Raw genomic sequence first — 19738 nt, forward strand, 5'->3', positions numbered from 1 at the left:
TAATGTATTATTTATTGGTAAATTGCAAACTTCAAAAAAATGTGTTTATTGAAATTCAATTGGCCAAAAATTGTTGGAAATAATTAATTACAAAAAAAATCATGTATTAATAATCAAAATTTAGTGTATTTTTTAATATATGCGAAAATTTTGAACTAACATTTTTTTTAGGAATATATATATTTTGTAAAAAAATACATGAAGTTTTACAACAAATTTAGTTATGTAAAACTATGTTATGTTTTTTCAACAAATAAGTATTTTGAGTTTGTCATAAATAATACAGATGCAGCTGTCGCAAGAATTTGGATCATTCAATTTTTAGTCTCAAACATAAATGTGGCACTCTTTGCATTAAATGTTGATGGGAAACAGGCTGGTGACAGATGGAAAAGGAACAGAAACAAACAACGAGATTGTCTCCTGAAGAATTCTTTCCACGCGGTTTCCGCACATGAGTCACACATACTCTTTTGTTCGCTCTACAACTCAGTTATCTGTTTGTTTCGAACTCTAAAAGGGCACATCTTTCAACAACTATCAGATAGTCAAAGCAGATGTATATATATGTACATGTATATACTATTATAGTTTTCCATGAAAACATACTCTTCACTTCTATGAAGTTGATCATATCATCATAATCATTAATATCGAACAATTTCCCAGCTAGTTTCTTTGAGTTTAAATTTGTTCAAATAATAATCTTACTACTTGTATTTAAATATGAATCTTCTGACTGTTTCCTTACCAAACCATTTTTGAGTTTACGGACGCCAAAACAATATCAATGCATATTATTAGTTTTAAATAGTTCTAGAAAAAGTTTATTAGGTGATTTTCCTTGGTGTGAATATTTGTTAATGTCACAAGTAAAACTGTGAAATTGATCAAGATCATCATTAGTGGTAATGCTGATCAATACGAGAAAAAATATTTGGTGAAAAAGAGATGCATAGAATAACTATGTATTAGCAGTGCATTGTTTTTCATGTATCTTAGTGCACCACATAAAAAAACAATGCACTGCTACTCAAGCGCCATGCTTGTTCAAGTAAATGTTAGACTTTCATGGTTGGAGTGCTATAATTAAATTAGGTGGTTTGCGTATTTAGCTTTTTATACATCATTGAGTGAATATTTATTTCATGATTTTAACGATACTTACTTTGGTTATTTGATTTTCAGTTATTGAGAAAATATTTGAGTACTAATAAAGCGGCAATTTGAGTTAACTGAAAAAGACCTTACAACTTGAAAAAGAGACCGGCGTGACATTTATTTTCTTTAACATTTGTAGACATCATATTTATCACTAAATACTTCACACTACCTATGAATTGGATAAATACTCACCATATCAAATATTGAATTAGGAACAACACTGATTTTAGTTGTAATCCAATACACTTGTTAAACAATGCCAAGTAGTTTCAGAACTTTATTCATCTTTCCAAAACAAATTAAAAATTAGGAACAAGAATTATGAATAACATTGATTTTAGTTGTAATCCAATACACTTTATTTAAACAATGCCAAGTAGTTTCAGAACTTTATTCATCTTTCAAAAACAAAACAAAAAGTTCTAGGAGGGGTAAAATATTGTGCTAAGCAAACGAAAAGCTCTACAGCTATTAAAAATCAAAGGGATCCCACACAATATGGAACCGAAAAGTAACAGAATGATTTAAGTTTTTCTGAGGTAACCCAATCCTTGGATCTCTCACACCCCCTTCAAAGTAACTGATGCATACACTGTTGCATAATACGCTCCTATGCCTCTTCAAGTACCTGTCACAAGTTACAAGACAAGCCTAAGATCATATTCATATACCTTAATGGCAGACATTCCTAACATCCAATTATTCTTCGCATGAATAGCGTATCAGCATATATTCTCGGGATTGGTTTCACAGAATATAATCTTTTTTTTTCTGTATGATAACCGAAGACTGATTGTTTAAAAATCACAACACAGCTCAGAGCACAATGAAACAAGACACAAAAAAGTGTTTGCATAAACCAAATTCAATTAGGATAAAAAGCAAGAAATAAGAAAATTATGTCAAGCCAAAGACTGTATTTGCTCAATACCAAATCCTTCCTTTGTCTATTATGGCAAAACAACGAAAAGGAAACACAGAGTTTACTCTTCAATTTCAAGACAAAAAAAAAAACTAACTGAATCTACCCAAAGGACATCAAGCAGCTCCAGAGTGTTGTGGAAATTGAAGACATTCAGAAAAACAAACTACTCACAAAGAGGACAATTAGCGATCTTGACAAGTGCGTCGGAAGGTACCGTTTGTCAGCTCGCAGAAAGCACGCAAATTAACATTGTGATGAGAGGTGAGCTGAGAAGCAGCCACAACACTGTACAGAGGCAAGAAAGACTGCGTGCAACCAAGCGCTCCCAGATTCCTGAAAAAGATCAAAATCAAAATCAGAGATCAAAGGATAATAACACACAAAATGTATAAGGCGATGAAGCGGATCAGGAGTCAAACCTAGAAGGCGATGAAAAGGAGAAGCGACGGCCGGGTGAAGAGGATGGGGAAGGACGGAGGCGAGGAAGCGCCGCCGTAGGAGAACGGAGAGACGGTGCTCTTGCGGTGGCGGCGGCGAAGGAACGGGCAGCGGATCCTGCATTGCGCCAAGCCATTTTTGGTTTTTTTGTTTGCTAGGGTTTTACGAGAGGGGAGAAACTAGAAATTCGCGATGATTCCGTATGGTGAGACTTTTTGCACTTTTCATTTTGTAGCCCAAGTTTAATCACTAAAGTCTAGGCCCAATATAACATAAAGTGACACAGCCCTAAAGAGTAAGACGGCAGATGTGATTTTGTTTTGAGGCTTTGAGCGAGGAGTTAGTTAGTGTCTAACTGACCGGTGTAGATGCAGCAGTTGTAATGCGGGGCTACGAAAGTTATGAGCTTGGATGGTTTACAAGTTTAAATGTTATTAAGCGATTTGGAAAACTGGTGTAAGAGTTAGAAATTGGTGTTTTTGTGAACTACGTATGGTTGGTTGACTATCAAATACAATAAATGTATAATAATAAATTAACAATATTTATGCTTAATATAATTATTGAAATATTAAAAATATATTTTTATAATAAAATAAAACTATTTTTATAAAATCCCATCAGGTTGGATCTATTGTTTTCTTCGAATCCAACATTCCGAAACATACAAAAGTAAGATAAGTGGTAAGAAATACATAAGACAAAAAAATGAAAAGTTGATATAAAGTTTGGTGTCTTCAAGTTCAAATAGATTAAAGAGTTTTAAAAAGAGAAATATTACATTTTTGTTATAGCCATTTGAAAAAAATAGGAAATGAATAATTTTTTTATATAAAGAGACAAAATTCCTATCAAATTAAGAAAATTTCCTTGTGCAAGTCTTCTTAAAAAAATCTGCTAGTGATTACAGTTTAGTAAACTTCTCAAAAAGTTTCATAACCTTAAATTTTCTTTACATGCCGAGAAGACTTATAAAGAAGTATGCATTTCGCAGACTTTTTAAGAAGTCTTCTATCTTTAATCGTTTAATCAAATATTTTAACTAGATAGAAATAAACACATCATTAAACATAAAATTAATTTATAAAGTGTTTAATATATACAAAACTAAACACGTATATGTCAAATTTTTATTTAAAAAAAAAACTATTTAAGATTCCAAATTTTAAAAATGCTAACATTACTTGAACATATGTTACCAAATCCTAACCAATCAAAATCATGTCTTACAATTTATATCCACTCATCTATGTCGAAAACAATTCAATTTTATTAAATTTAAATTTAAAATTTAGAATTTTTTATATTTACATGATTTTGATTTATTTTCAACAAAATCTTTTTCATAATTTTATAAATTAATTTTAAGATTAAATACATAAATACACTTCTCGAGAAATCTTTTCGGGATGAGTAGATTTTTCAAAAAGCTTTATGGGAGAAGACTTCATTGTTTACAGAACACTTTACAGGGTTATAACCGTAATTAATTTTTTTTGTTTGGACATAAGAGATAATTGTAATTTTACTATCATTTTCTGTTACTTTTGCATATGATCAAATTTAAAGTATTTATTTGCATTCAAATTTAAGTTTTGAGTCATTTTTGGCCAATATCATTATAATCTTTTGGAATGAGACATTTAAAGGTCAGAATTTCAAGCTGATATTTATATATTAAATTTTATCATGATTTACATTGTTAAATATTTTATTTTGTTTTATAAAATATGAATGTAGGTACATGAAATATTATTGTAAAATAGGTATATAAAATATTAAGATCAAATGGTACAAATATAAATCTATAACTTATGCATTAAAAACAAATCACACGCTCAAATAATACAACATATAAATATACATTAAAAAAATTACACGCTTAGTTTTCCAGTCTTGTTGTAGAATTATTTTCCCAGTTACTGACATATCCAAGTAAATGTTTCACAAAACCTTTTTACAGGATTTCGATAACCTTGACTGGGGGTAATGTATCGCTCATTATTCATTGGATCACAAATGATCTGGCACGGGTTGTCACAAATTGCTGGAGTTGCTTTTTTTGATGCTTTCATGCATTGATTTATGACACAATCTTTTATACACACATCTCTTGGGATTGAATCAGAAACTTGTATCGAACAAATCATTGTAAATAAAGTTAAAATCATGAATGCCCTATAAGTTTTATTTAACACTTGAGCTGCCATAAGTACCGTGAATGTGTAATTCAAAGTGTATAGTTTTGTTTATTGTGTTGTGAAGCAAAGATGATTTAGTAAAAAAATTGGATAGATCGAGATGATTTATATAGTAAAAAGTTTTTACTAGATTCTGGAAGCCAGTAATTTATAGGAATTCAATTCGTTGTTTTTTAATTTCTTTTTCTTAATTAAGTAAATGTATCGATTGATTTTTAAAACATTTAGGTGTGTTGCCACCTAGGCAACTATATATTTTCTGCGAGTTAAAATAACTTACTGGTCATGTTATCATTTTTAGCTTATACAACATATATTTAAGTAACATTTTTGTTTTTAAAACTTGTAATCATGTGTTGTAAGTTGTAACAAAAGTCTATTTCAATACATTGAAGTTTAGGTGTGTTAAGCCCTGGCCACCTAGGCAACTATTTTCTGTGAGTTAAAGTAACTAACTGGTCATATTATCATTTTTAGCTTATACAACACATATTCAAGTAAAATTTATGTTTTTAAAACTTGTAACCGTGTGTTGTAAGTTGTAACAAAAGTCTATTTCAACACATAGAAGTTTGGGTCTATTATCATACACCATCTCGCAGTGAAAATTTCTTTCTTTTTTTCTTGTGAAAATTTCTTTCCATATTCGTTAATATAAAAGTCGATATAGATATGATAAAACATGTGCATGTTAAATAAAAATAATAGTTTATTATATGTCCTATAAATAAAAAATTAAAATTTATAATAGTTTAGCGTGTATTTAAACAGATGGCCACATTAAAAAAACTTTCTGATAAAGATAATTTTATTTAGATAAAAAGAATAAGCTGCAGTGAAAAACAATAATCAAGTAACATATTATATTATTGAAATTCTTGAAAACAAAATTGGGAAAATTGCCAAATATGACTCAAAACTTGATTTCAAACACAAAGATTAACCCAAACTTGAAACAAATGCAAAAGTAACCTAAAAGGCTATTGAAATTACAACCAACCCCTTGTGAACAAACAAAAAAACCGAAATTTTTTTACGTTTCTAACCCCCTTAAGTCGTCTGCCCAGATGACTTTCCAGTAAGTCGTCCAGACGACTTTCCAGGAAGTCGTCTGGACGACTTATCTGGACTAGTTTTACTTAGAAATAATTTAAAATTTTTGTAAAAAATATTTTGATAAGCGAAAAATTGAAATCATGTAATTAACATATGTTTTAAAAGATATAAATTAAGATATAACAAAAGTTAATTGTTTTCAACATAGATGAGTGAAAGTAGTGAGTCATGATATTCTTTGGTTTAGGTTTTGCCAACATATGTTGTAGTATTGTATGTGTTCTTAGGGTTAGATTTTGGAATGCATAAATGTTTTTTTGAAAACTTTAAAATTTACCTAAGTGTTTTAATTCTGTGTATAGTAAACACTATTTAAGTATAACTACGGGTTTATAACGTGGTTAGTTAGTTAATTTAGTCAATTTAATTTAGGGGTTAAATTTAGGGTCTGGGACGACTTACTAGTAAGTCGTCTGATGTACAGTATTCAACAGACGACTTACTAGTAAGTCGTCCAAACCGGACCAAACCTTTAATTTTACAATGTACTTTTAAACCTAATCGAATTATTTACCGGCCAAATATAAGGTGTTTTTTTTTCCACTGTTTATCGAAAATCAGAGGCCGTTTCTCTCAAAGGCGATTTCGAAGGCGATTTCCGTCGATTCTCTCTAATCCATCGTTCTCATCGTTCTCATCGTTCTCACCGCCGGTTATCTCTCTGCCGTTATCACCGTCGTTCTCACCACCGTTCTCACAGCCGCTTCCTCTATTTAAGATCCGAGAGGAAACCCTAGCGCGCATTCTCTCAGAGGCGTTTCGTTGAACTCCGCCGCCGGTAAGTTATATCTCTTACTGTCGAGTGATTGATTGAGGAAAAGATGAACATAAAACTGGAAGTCTTGGAAGACTTATAATTAAGTCGTCTGGGAAGTCTTCTGGAAGACTTCCCAGACGACTTAATTATAAGTCTTTCAGCTGGAAAACTTGCCAGACGACTTAATTATAAGTCTTTGATTGTTTGAGATGGTTGTCTTTGATTGTTTTGCAGGCAGACAAAAAAAATGGAGATGTCAGAACTCCCCCGTAGGATATATACATTAGGGGAAGAGCCCCCCGCAGTGCATAGCATTTCGTATCATACTTTTTGGACGTTGCATGCTGCTTTAAAGAAAGCTCTTCATGATGACGAATATGAAGAGCTGAAGGAGTCGAAGTTGGGAGTTTTCATCAAGTTCCAAGAGCTGGGATTTGATTGGGCTTCAAGGCTGGTTCACTACATGCTCGGTTTCCAGCTGGACATAAAGAAGAAGTATGAGCTGTGGAGTCTCATTGGTCCAGAACCTGTGAGGTTTTCACTGTTAGAGTTTGAACACCTCACTGGTCTAAACTGCGAGTACATCGAGGACCTTGAGAGACCTCACTCTGTTGTTACAAAGGAATTGACTTCTTTTTGGGAGATGCTGGGAGTTCATGTCGAAGCTGGGCCATCTACTCAGGAGATAATAGCAGCACTTGAGAGATGCGAAGGGTGGTCTCGGGATGATCGCAAGTGGCTCGCGTACCTTGCCATCTTCACTGGATACATTGAAGGGAGAAAGTATTCAACCCCTACACGGGTTAGTCTGGCAAGGCTAGTGATGGAGCTAGAACGGTTTGAGAATTATCCACGGGGGAGAGTCGCGTTTAAGGTGCTGATGGACTCTGTGAAGGGCAGAGATATTTCGGGTTGTTACACTATTAATGGGTTTGCGCAAGCTCTCCAGGTCTGGGTGTACACAGCTCTTCCGGAATTGGGTGCTACTTTTGGTAATCCTCTCACAAACAATCTGTCTCCCCCGATACTGGCTTACAAGGGTCGCAAAGGACGCAGACAGTTTAAAGAGGCTATCCTCAGTCAGGTATTTACTTCAATCTGGACGACTTCGCAGAAAACTTGTAATTAAGTCGTCTGATAAGTCTTCCAATTAGACGACTTAGTAGAAGACTTATAATTAAGTCGTTTGGAAAGTCTTCCAGCTGGATGACTTAGTAGAAGCCTTATAATTAAGTCGTCTGGGAAGAATATCCAGACTACTTAATTATAAGTCTTCTACTAAGTCTTCCAGCTGGAAGACTTTACAGACGACTTAATTATAAGTCGTCTACTAAGTCGTCCAGCTGGAAGACTTTCCAGACGACTTAATTATAAGTCGTCTGTGAAGTCTTTTCTTTCCATCTTTCTTAATCCGTCAAATATCTAAGTTCATATCTTCTATTTACTGCAGACTAGGGTGATCAACTTTATTGAAAAGGACACTGGTGAAATGTTTCCAAAATGGGAGTTTAATGTTGAGGACCCGCTCGCGGAGAACATAATTAAACTCATGTTTGTGAAGAAACCGTGGAAGTGGACCATGGATTGCTGGGAAGTCACCGGTACTTGGGTCAATACAAAGTCGGCCGTTGTGAGTCCAGCGAAGAAAAAGGTAGTGAAGGAAGACAGTCCAAGACCTCGGAAGAAAGCTCGTAAAGAGGCATCTGCTGAAGCTAGTGAAGAGGCAGCTGCAGAGGCTAGTGAAGAGGCAGCTGCAGAGGCTAGTGAAGAGGTGACTACGACTGTTGGTGGTTTGACCAAAGAGGATATTAAAACTATGTTCAAGGACATAGCTGATGCCATGAGGGAAGGGTTTGGGACGTGCCTTAAGGAGATCAAGTATCTGTCGGAAAGGGTGGAAGCTGTGAGGAAGAAGGTTGGTATCACCACAAAACGGAAAGGGACATCATCTCAAAACACTACCTCTCCACCTAAACCGACGCTCGAACCCGGGGTTAGTAACAAATCCTTGGATTTTATATATGTATTTTGTTTCATGTTTGAAGACACTCATTGGTTATCATTGTATAAACCCATCTTGTATATTGCAGAGTGAAAGTGCCAATGGGACAAACGCGGGAAGGAAGAGCTTGGCGGAGGATAAAGCTCCAGAACCGAGCCTTGTTCTATTGGACAAAACTCAATCCACTGTTTCAGATTTGCAGAAGGAGGATGCTAGATATCTAGAAAAGAAGGATGCTGCTTTGGCACTTTGCCGTGCAAAGAGTGATCGAACAACGAAACTTGCTGCCTCACAGAAATCTCCTTATACGGCAAACAGGACGGCCAGAGTGATCATTTCAAACAGAAAGCTTTATCCAGGCTATAATCTTTTTGCACCAATTGACAAGAATAAGTTGAGGGAGCTCGCTGAGTGGTTGAAATCTTGTCCGTAAGTGTTTGCTTTTCACATAATAGCTTGCTTTTTACATAATAGCTTGCTTTTCCCATAAAACCTGATTGCTTTTCAACATTTTGTGTTTGCAGTTATTATAGAACAGCTCTCGATAAAAAACCACGTAAAAGTAGAACTTGGTGGTATCAAATCCTCCGAACCTCCCTAGAGTGGTTGGAGGACTGTGTAAGTCTTCTGCTATGACGTAGACAACTTACTTGTAAGTCGTCTGGTAAGTCTTCTACGTAGACGACTTATCAGACGACTTACTTATAAGTCGTCTGGTAAGTCATCTACGTAGAAGACTTACCACTAAGTCGTCTGATATCTTCTGACTTGTACTTTATTTTATATGCAGCATATTGATGCTTGGATTAATGTGCTGAGGAAGAGGTACAACGCTAACCCACAACATTTCAGGAGCGAGAGAATGTGCTTCCTTGATCATCTCTTTGCTCAACAATGGAGATTCAACTTCAAGGATTTTAAGGACTCGAAGCCCGATCAAAACGGTTTAGGAAGAAGACTCCCTGGTGGGGCGTGGAATTATTATGCAGGCACTATACCATCATTTTGCAAATCGAACAAGGTTTGGGGGACGAATATTGATGATATCTATGCGCCAGTAAACTTCGCCGACAGTCATTGGATTGCTATTTGGATATCGATCCCTAAGAGGCACATAGTCGTCTTTGACAGCATTTGTTCCAGTATCTCCCCAGAAGACCTCGATGTGGTAATGGAGCCTTTTCTGTACATGGTCCCTTATCTGCTTGTTGAGTGCGCTTCCTCAGACGAACTACGTGCCCAATACAGCCTGGAGCCATTCACATATGAGAGACCGACCAATATACCTCCGGCCCGAGCTGGTGATTGTGGCGTGTACACTCTAAAGTACATTGAATGTCATGCTCTTGGGATAGAGTTTAGTAAAAAAGACTTTGCTAAGGCCAACGGGAAGAGTATGAGGGATAAGATGGCGGTGGATATATTTCAAGAGCTTCCTGACGGGCATGAGTTCGTAAACAAGGACATGGATGACATCCTTGGTACGTATGACGGGTGATAAACAGGCCACTTTAGATGATTTTGTATGATAGATTAGGCTGATGTGTGTATTTGAACTTGATCCCTATTTTGTATTTGAACTTGATCCCTATTTTGTAACTATATTCTGCGCAGAAGACTTACAGTTAAGTCGTCTGGACGACTTAACTATAAGTAGTCTGGAAAGTCTTCTGAGCAGTGACCTTTTGTAACTATATTTCGGATAATACAAAGGGCAAGACCATCTCAAATTTGTTTGGTAGTGCAATTTGACAAAGAAGTTGACACAGATAAGTTCATAACACAAATTTTTAGTACATAGACTGAACACTAGACGACTAACTTGAAGGTCTTCTGGAAGAAAAAACTCTGGACGACTAACTGGACGACTTAATTGAAAGTCTTCTGGAAGACTAAACACTGGACGACTAACTGGACGACTAAAAGAAAAATCCAAGAAAAGCATGGGTTAGTTTTAGGTTTGACTTTGAGTTTTGAGTCAATCTTGCAAAACTAACTCATGATTTTCTTGGATTTTTCTTTTGCCCTATTCACCCCCACAAGTTCATGATATTCACGAAAATACCATCACATTTTTTTTATTTTTTTTTTCCGAAAATGATATTTTTACTCTCTCACCCTCATCATCTTCAAGTAATTACAAGATTGCCATTGTGATCAATACCCCAACCACCATGAACAACCAATTTGAAGCTCTTAATGCACCTAAAATCGATTTACACTCTCTCTTTCTCACTTGTTATGAACTAAAAACAACATCTCTTTCACTTTGCCTCCATATTCATCCAAAAAACTCAAGCTTTTGATTCAAAATTTTTTATGGTTTATAGAGCCATTCAAGCATACTATTCTTGGTGGGTTACTTTCGTTTTAGATTGTGGGTGGTTGGAGAAGACTCTGTGTGCTAAGGAAGTCATCTCACTATTTTAAGGTATGAAACTGAAATTTTTTCCAGATCTGTTTGTGTAGAAGACTTACCCGAAAGTAGTCTGGCTGTAGAAGACTTACGGGTAAGTCTTCTGGTCAAACGGACGACTTACTTTTAAGTCGTCATCTTTGTTTGTTAAAAAAAAGAACTAGAGAATACCCTAGACGACTTACTGATAAGTCGTCTAGGATAAATGAGTTAGTTTTGCATTTGACCGAATTGTGTCAGATAATTGACTATTCCTGGACGACTTACCAGTAAGTCTTCTCCGGGAAAACAAAAATTTCAATATTTTATTAAATCTGGACGACTTATCTGTAAGTCGTCTCAGGTTACTTTTGCAATTGGAAAATAAAACTTAAATTTAACTTTTCCCAGACGACTTACGCGGAAGTCGTCCAGTAAGACGACTTACTTGAAAGTCGTCCAGGATAAGCAAAGTCGTCCAGATTTAATTCCTAGATTATGGTCAAACCTTGCTTATCTCGGACGACTTTCTTGTTTGTCGTCTGGCTGGACGAGTTTCAAGTAAGTCGTCTGGGTAAAGTTAAATATATAAGTTTCTTTTTCGAATTGCAAACTAACCTGAGAAGACTTACAAATAAGTCGTCTAGCTTTAATAAAATATTGAAATTTTTGTTTTCCCTGAGATGACTTACTGGTAAGTCGTCCAGGAAAAGTCAAATATCTGATACAATTCGGTCAAATGCAAAACTAACCCATTTATCCTAGACGACTTCCTGGTAAGTCGTCTAGGTTTTTTTTTTTTAACAAACAAAGCTGGACGACTTACAAGTAAGTCGTCCTATTTAAAATTCAATTGCAAAAATGACCTGTTTGGACGACTTACTGGTAAGTCTTCCAGACGACTTACTGGTATGTCGTCTGCGTCAATGTTTAGTAAACTTTCATTTTCTCTATGTTTAGTGTTTTATTTTGAATTTTTGTAGATGATGCGTCAGTTACATGCAGTGTATGGAGAATGGTTGTTGAATGATTGTCGTTGGAATTTTGTCGTTGATAATGTCAAAGGAGCGAGAATCATTTTTTTGGGGGAAGGTTCGACACATGCTGAACTTCTTGCAATGGCTCAAGAAGATTATAACCTGGACATGAGCACAGAATCTGTGGAGATAACCTACTCATAACCAGCAGAAATGATGCAGGCTCCAGACACCCCTCCTATTCATGTTACAAGTGATAGACAAGTTCGAAACTTGCTCGAGATAACCAAAACGCATGGTGTACGGCTTTGTGTATCAAGCCGTAGCAAGGTGGAAACGGTTTCAGAGTTCAGGGAAGATGATGAAGCTGATGAATGTTTTGAAGATGATGATGATGATTTGGTTGATGATGAAAATCATGACGGGGAGGAGGACGATGGGGATGAGGACGATGGGGATGAGGACGATGGGGAGGAGGATGCTGGTATCTCTATTGTTGCTGAAGCGGACGAGAATGGTGAGGATTACAGTGTTTATGGAAAGGTTGAAGATGAGGATGAGGAAGATGATGATATGTGTTTTGAAGATATCGAAAAGATTGAAGGAGGAAGATCGAATGGTAACAGTATCTATGTCAACCAGAGTTTTGTTAGCAAGGATGCACTGCTTTCAGAGCTGCGGTTGACAGCAGTGAGGTTTAAGTTCTCCTTCAGAATATACAAGTCAACGAAAACTTTCCTTGTGACAACATGTCCGGTTAGTGGTTGTCAATGGAAGGCCATAGCGAGTGTGAAACATGGGACAAACACGTTTTGGGTAACAAAGTATGTGGAAAAACATACATGCTCAGCGGGAGACCGACTCGCTCAGCGGAGACACTGTACTCCGAAGTATGTTGGTAGGCTTTTCATTGATCGTGTTGGAATCATTGATGGGTTGAATCCGCAGCATATCACTGATGCAATGAAGAACATGTTTGGCATGACGCTTGATTACACCACTTCATACAGAGCACTTTTATATGCACAAACATTGGTGAGAGGATCAGCAGAAGATGGGTATTCGCGTCTGCCATCATATCTCGAGCAAATCTCCTTAGCAAATCCCGATTCTATCACGGCTATAGAACTTGATTCTATCAATAGATTTAAGTATCTATTTCTCTCTTTTGGAGCTTCTATCAAAGGTTTTAAGTATCAGAGAAGGGTCATTGTGGTGGATGGGACTCACCTAAGTGGGAAATATGGAGGTGTTATGTTAGTTGCAGCCGCACAAGATGGGAATTTTCAGATATTTCCATTGGCTTTTGGGATCGTAGATGCTGAAGATGAACCTTCTTGGGAATGGTTTTTCACAAAATTGGCTAGTTGTGTATCTGATGAGCAGCCTCTGGTGATAGTCTCTGACCGGCACGCGGCCATTAAAAGTGCGTGTGATAAGGTGTTTCCTTGGGCAACCCGAGGAATATGTTATTATCACCTTCAAGATAACATTGTCAAAAAGTATAAAGGGAAACATCTCTTGTACTTGGTGAAAGGTGCTGCTTATGCTCATACGGTTTCAGATTTTGACCGGTACATGGCTGAGATACGGAGTGCAAACCTGGACCTTGCAACGTATTTGGAGAATGCCGACGTCAGCCTATGGTCAAGGGTTTATTGTCAGGGGGACATGTACAACATAAAGACAAGCAACATCGCTGAATCTATTAATTCCGCTCTGAAGCGAGCTAGAGGATTTCCGGTTCAGTTCCTGTTGGAGTTCATAAGGGAGAAGCTAGGAAAGTGGTTTTGGAAAAGGAGAGAAGATGCTTTGAGTCTCCCAACTCAACATAGTCGAGGTGTTGAATACTTGCTTGCTGTTCGATCGGAGATAGCGGATACGATGACGGTACAACCAATTGATGGATGGCGATTCTTTGTGAAAGGTGGGAAAATGGACTGTGTGGTTGATTTGGAACATGGAAAGTGTGATTGTGGTGTCTATGCAGTGGAGAAAATACCTTGCCCTCATGCTATAGCTGCTGGAACATCTGTTGGTTTGCATATCTCCACACTTGTATGTCCAGTGTACTCAAAGGATTTTCTGTTTGCAGGATACTCAGAGAATATATATCCTTGTGTTGGACAACAAGTTGAGGAAGCACATGCTTTCCTCCAGAAGTAAAACGTGGTCCGGGAAGACAGAAGAAATCAAGATGGCAATCTTGGTTGGAGCTATCCAGGATGAGAGGACGCAAACCCCGGAAGCAACACAGGGCTTATAGATGCTCAAAATGCAAGGAAACTGGCCATACGAAACCACAATGTAAGTCGTCCAGTGTTTAGTCTTCCAGAAGACCTTCAGTTAAGTCGTCCAGAAGGTCGTCCAGTTAGTCGTCCAGGGTTTTTTCTTCCAGAAGACCTTCAAGTTAGTCGTCCAGTGTTTAGTCTTCCAGAAGACCTTCAATTAAGTCGTCCAGAAGGTCGTCCAGTTAGTCGTCCAGTGTTTAGTCTTCCAGAAGACCTTCAATTAAGTCGTCCAGAAGGTCGTCCAGTTAGTCGTCCAGTGTTTAGTCTTCCAGAAGACCTTCAATTAAGTCGTCCAGAAGGTCGTCCAGTTAGTCGTCCAGTGTTTAGTCTTCCAGAAGACCTTCAATTAAGTCGTCCAGAAGGTCGTCCAGTTAGTCGTCCAGAGTTTTTTCTTCCAGAAGACCTTCAAGTTAGTCGTCCAGTGTTCAGTCTATGTACTAAAAATTTGTGTTATGAACTTATCTGTGTCAACTTCTTTGTCAAATTGCACTACCAAACAAATTTGAGATGGTCTTGCCCTTTATATTATCCGAAATATAGTTACAAAAGGTCACTGCTCAGAAGACTTTCCAGACTACTTATAGTTAAGTCGTCCAGACGACTTAACTGTAAGTCTTCTGCGCAGAATATAGTTACAAAATAGGGATCAAGTTCAAATACAAAATAGGATCAAGTTCAAATACACACATCAGCCTAATCTATCATACAAAATCATCTAAAGTGGCCTGTTTATCACCCGTCATACGTACCCAGGATGTCATCCATGTCCTTGTTTTCGAACTCATGCGCGTCAGGAAGCTCTTGAAATATATCCACCGCCATCTTATCCCTCATACTCTTCCCGTTGGCCTTAGCAAAGTCTTTTTTACTAAACTCTATCCCAAGAGCATGACATTCAATGTACTTTAGAGTGTACACGCCACAATCACCAGCTCGGGCCGGAGGTATATTGGTCGGTCTCTCATATGTGAATGGCTCCAGGCTGTATTGGGCACGTAGTTCGTCTGAGGAAGCGCACTCAACAAGCAGATAAGGGACCATGTAGAGAAAAGGCTCCATTACCACATCGAGTTCTTCTGGGGAGATACTGGAACAAATGCTGTCAAAGACGACTATGTGCCTCTTAGGGATCGATATCCAAATAGCAATCCAATGACTGTCGGCGAAGTTTACTGGCGCATTGATATCATCAATATTCGTCCCCCAAACCTTGTTCGATTTGCAAAATGATGGTATAGTGCCTGCATAATAATTCCACGCCCCACCAGGGAGTCTTCTTCCTAAACCGTTTTGATCGGGCTTCGAGTCCTTAAAATCCTTGAAGTTGAATCTCCATTGCTGAGCAAAGAGATGATCAAGGAAGCACATTCTCTCGCTCCTGAAATGTTGTGGGTTAGCGTTGTACCTCTTCCTCAGCACATTAATCCAAGCATCAATATGCTGCATATAAAATAAAGTACAAGTCAGAAGATATCAGACGACTTAGTGGTAAGTCTTCTACGTAGATGACTTACCAGACGACTTACAAGTAAGTTGTCTACGTCATAGCAGAAGACTTACACAGTCCTCCAACCACTCTAGGGAGGTTCGGAGGATTTGATACCACCAAGTTCTACTTTTACGTGGTTTTTTATCGAGAGCTGTTCTATAATAACTGCAAACACAAAATGTTGAAAAGCAATCAGGTTTTATGGGAAAAGCAAGCTATTATGTGAAAAGCAAACACTTACGGACAAGATTTCAACCACTCAGCGAGCTCTCTCAACTTATTCTTGTCAATTGGTGCAAAAGGATTATAGCCTGGATAAAGCTTTCTGTTTGAAACGATCACTCTAGCCGTTCTGTTTGCCGTATAAGGAGATTTCTGTGAGGCAGCAAGTTTCCTTGTTCGATCACTCTTTGCACGGCAAAGTGCCAAAGCAGCATCCTTCTTTTCTAGATATCTAGCATCCTCCTTCTGCAAATCTGAAACAGTTGATTGATTTTTGTCCAATAGAACAAGGCTCGGTTCTGGAGCTTTATCCTCCGCCAAGCTCTTCCTTCCCGCGTTCGTCCCATTGACACTTTCACTCTGAAATATACAAGATTGGTTTATACAATGATAACCAATGAGTGTCTTCAAACATGAAACAAAATACATATATAAAATCTAAGGATTTGTTACTAACCCCGGGTTCGAGCGTCGGTTTAGGTGGAGAGGTAGTGTTTTGAGATGATGTCCCTTTCCGTTTTGTGGTGATACCAACCTTCTTCTCCACAGCTTCCATCCTTTCCGACAGATACTTGATCTCTTTAAGGCACGTCCCAAACCCTTCCCTCATGGCATCAGCTATGTCCTTGAACATAGTTTTAATATCCTCTTTGGTCAAACCACCAACAGTCGTAGTCACCTCTTCACTAGCCTCTGCAGCTGCCTCTTCACTAGCCTCTGCAGCTGCCTCTTCACTAGCTTCAGCAGCTGCCTCTTTACGAGCTTTCTTCCGAGGTCTTGGACTGTCTTCCTTCACTACCTTTTTCTTCGCTGGACTCACAACCGTCGACTTTGTATTGACCCAAGTACCGGTGACTTCCCAGCAATCCATTGTCCACTTCCACGGTTTCTTCACAAACATGAGTTTAATTATGTTCTCCGCGAGCGGGTCCTCAACATTAAACTCCCATTTTGGAAACATTTCACCAGTGTCCTTTTGAATAAAGTTGATCACCCTAGTCTGCAGTAAATAGAAGATATGAACTTAGATATTTGACGGATTAAGAAAGATGGAAAGAAAAGATTTCACAGACGACTTATAATTAAGTCGTCTGAAAAGTCTTCCAGCTGGACGACTTAGTAGACGACTTATAATTAAGTCGTCTGTAAAGTCTTCCAGCTGGAAGACTTAGTAGAAGACTTATAATTAAGTAGTCTGGATAGTCTTCCCAGACGACTTAATTATAAGGCTTCTACTAAGTCATCCAGCTGGAAGACTTTCCAGACGACTTAATTATAAGTCTTCTACTAAGTCGTCTAATTGGAAGACTTATCAGACGACTTAATTATAAGTTTTCTGCGAAGTCGTCCAGATTGATGTAAATACCTGACTGAGGATAGCCTCTTTAAACTGTCTGCGTCCTTTGCGACCCTTGTAAGCCAGTATCGGGGGAGACGGATTGTTTGGGAGAGGATTACCAAAATAGCACCCAATTCCGGAAGAGCTGTGTACACCCAGACCTGGAGAGCTTGCGCAAACCCATTAATAGTGTAACAACCCGAAATATCTCTGCCCTTCACAGAGTCCATCAGCACCTTAAACGCGACTCTCCCCCATGGATAATTCTCAAACCGTTCTAGCTCCATCACTAGCCTTGCCAGACTAACCCGTGTAGGGGTTGAATACTTTCTCCCTTCAATGTATCCAGTGAAGATGGCAAGGTACGCGAGCCGCTTGCGATCATCCCGAGACCACCCTTCGCATCTCTCAAGTGCTGCTATTATCTCCTGAGTAGATGGCCCAGCTTCGACATGAATTCCCAGCATCTCCCAAAAAGAAGTCAATTCCTTTGAAACCTCACAGGTTTTGGACCAACGAGACTCGACAGCTCATACTTCTTCTTTATGTCCAGCTGGAAACCGAGCAGTTAGTGAACCAGCCTTGAAGCCCAATCAAATCCCAGCTCTTGGAACTTGATGAAAACTCCCAACTTCGACTCCTTCAGCTCTTCATATTCGTCATCATGAAGAGCTTTCTTTAAAGCAGCATGCAACGTCCAACAAGTATGATACGAAATGCTATGCACTGCGGGGGGCTCTTCCCCTAATGTATATATCCTACGGGGGAGTTCTAGCATCTCCATTTTTTTTGTCTGCTTGCAAAACAATCAAAGACAACCATCTCAAACAATCAAAGACTTATAATTAAGTCGTCTGGCAAGTTTTCCAGCTGAAAGACTTATAATTAAGTCGTCTGGAAAGTCTTCCAGCTGGAAGACTTCCCAGACGACTTAATTATTAGTATTCCAAGACTTCCAGTTTTATGTTCATCTTTTCCTCAATCAATCACTCGACAGTAAGAGATATAACTTACCGGCGGCGGAGTTCAACGAAACGCCTCTGAGAGAATGCGCGCTAGGGTTTCCTCTCGGATCTTAAATAGAGGAAGCGGCTGTGAGAACGGTGGTGAGAACGACGGTGATAACGGCGGAGAGATAACCGGTGGTGAGAACGATGAGAACGATGGATTAGAGAGAATCGACGGAAATCGCCTTTGAGAGAAACGGCTTCTGATTTTCGATAAACAGTGAAAAAAAACACCTTATATATGGCCGGTAAATAATCCGGTTAGGTTTAAAAGTACATTGTAAAATTAAAGGTTTGGTCCGGTTTGGACGACTTACTAGTAAGTCGTCTGTTGAATACTGTACATCAGACGACTTACTAGTAAGTCGTCCCAGACCCTAAATTTAACCCCTAAACTAAATTGACTAAATTAACTAACTAACCACGTTATAAACCCGTAGTTATACTTAAATAGTGTTTACTATACACAGAATTAAAACACTTAGGTAAATTTTAAAGTTTTCAAAAAAACATTTATGCATTCCAAAATCTAACCCTAAGAACACATACAATACTACAACATATGTTGGCAAAACCTAAATCAAAGAATATCATGACTCACTACTTTCACTCATCTATGTTGAAAACAATTAACTTTTGTTATATCTTAATTTATATCTTTTAAAACATATGTTAATTACATGATTTCAATTTTTCGCTTATCAAAATATGTTTTTACAAAAATTTTAAATTATTTCTAAGTAAAACTAGTCCAGATAAGTCGTCTGGACGACTTACTAGAAAATCGTCTGGACGACTTCCTGGAAAGTCGTCTGGACGACTTACTTGAAAGTCGTCTGGGCAGACGACTTACGGGAATTAGAAACGTAAAAAAATTTCGGTTTTTTTGTTTGTTCACAAGGGGTTAGTTGTAATTTCAATAGCCTTTTAGGTTACTTTTGCATTTGTTTCAAGTTTGGGTTAACCTTTGTGTTTGAAATCAAGTTGTGAGTCATATTAGGCAATTTTCCCTTTTATTATTGGGGAATTGCATTGAATCAATAGTATTACATATATACCACCGTTCTAGGTTCTTCAGGTAGTTGGTATATAAGAATACAAGTGCTTGGATCAATATCCAGATCCAAGGGAAACACTTAAATTACCAGAATTAGAATCATCACTTTGGACTGAGGCACATGTACTCACTGATCAAAAGAGGGAGCTTCAGGTATAGACCATACCCACACTAGCGACTTAAGAAAGATGGTGTTTTATAGATGGTTCATGGAAAGATAAAGAACTATTTTAAGGACAAGGCTGGTATAGTACCTTGCCGGGTTTTGATGGTTTATTAGGGGCAAGAAATATAAGGGTATGTCTTTCACCTCTTCATTCGGAGATGGAGGCTTTGATTTGGGCAATGGAATTTATGA

The 19738-nt window shown here is 37.8% G+C and overlaps 2 protein-coding genes across 3 annotated transcripts; both read right to left on the reverse strand.

Annotated features, from left to right (window-relative positions):
• Positions 1-1470: 1470 nt before the first annotated feature.
• Positions 1471-2764, reverse strand: LOC111213803. Of its 2 annotated transcripts, none has more exons than XM_022715643.2 (3): positions 2509-2764; positions 2304-2422; positions 1471-1792 (listed from the first exon to the last, which is right to left on the reverse strand). In XM_022715643.2, exons 1-3 carry the CDS (start codon positions 2661-2663, stop codon positions 1785-1787), a joined length of 282 nt encoding a protein of 93 aa, XP_022571364.1. In that variant the 5' UTR covers positions 2664-2764; the 3' UTR covers positions 1471-1784. The 2 variants fall into 2 exon arrangements, with proteins under 2 accessions (XP_022571364.1, XP_022571363.1); XM_022715642.2 differs by having other exon boundaries at positions 2261-2422.
• Positions 2765-3800: 1036 nt separating this feature from the next.
• On the reverse strand, positions 3801-5863 carry LOC111213805. The gene has a single exon (XM_048751148.1). The coding sequence runs from the start codon at positions 4735-4737 to the stop codon at positions 4447-4449; it is 291 nt and encodes a 96-aa protein (XP_048607105.1). The 5' UTR covers positions 4738-5863; the 3' UTR covers positions 3801-4446.
• Positions 5864-19738: the final 13875 nt, after the last annotated feature.

The sequence above is a fragment of the Brassica napus genome, chromosome C3 (assembly GCF_020379485.1).
Source record: "Brassica napus cultivar Da-Ae chromosome C3, Da-Ae, whole genome shotgun sequence".
Classification (NCBI taxonomy): Eukaryota; Viridiplantae; Streptophyta; class Magnoliopsida; order Brassicales; family Brassicaceae; genus Brassica; species Brassica napus.

What these genes read in the sequence shown, in the direction of transcription:
- LOC111213803 (XM_022715642.2), bottom strand. Translation starts at nt 2,663, where the DNA reads ATGGCTTGGCGCAATGCAGGATCCGCTGCCCGTTCCTTCGCCGCCGCC. An exon ending in TCCTTTTCATCGCCTTCTAG is followed by an intron (nt 2,423 to 2,508) that starts GTTTGACTCCTG and finishes GATCTTTTTCAG; the next exon opens with GAATCTGGGAGCGCTTGGTT.
- LOC111213805 (XM_048751148.1), bottom strand. Translation starts at nt 4,737, where the DNA reads ATGGCAGCTCAAGTGTTAAATAAAACTTATAGGGCATTCATGATTTTA.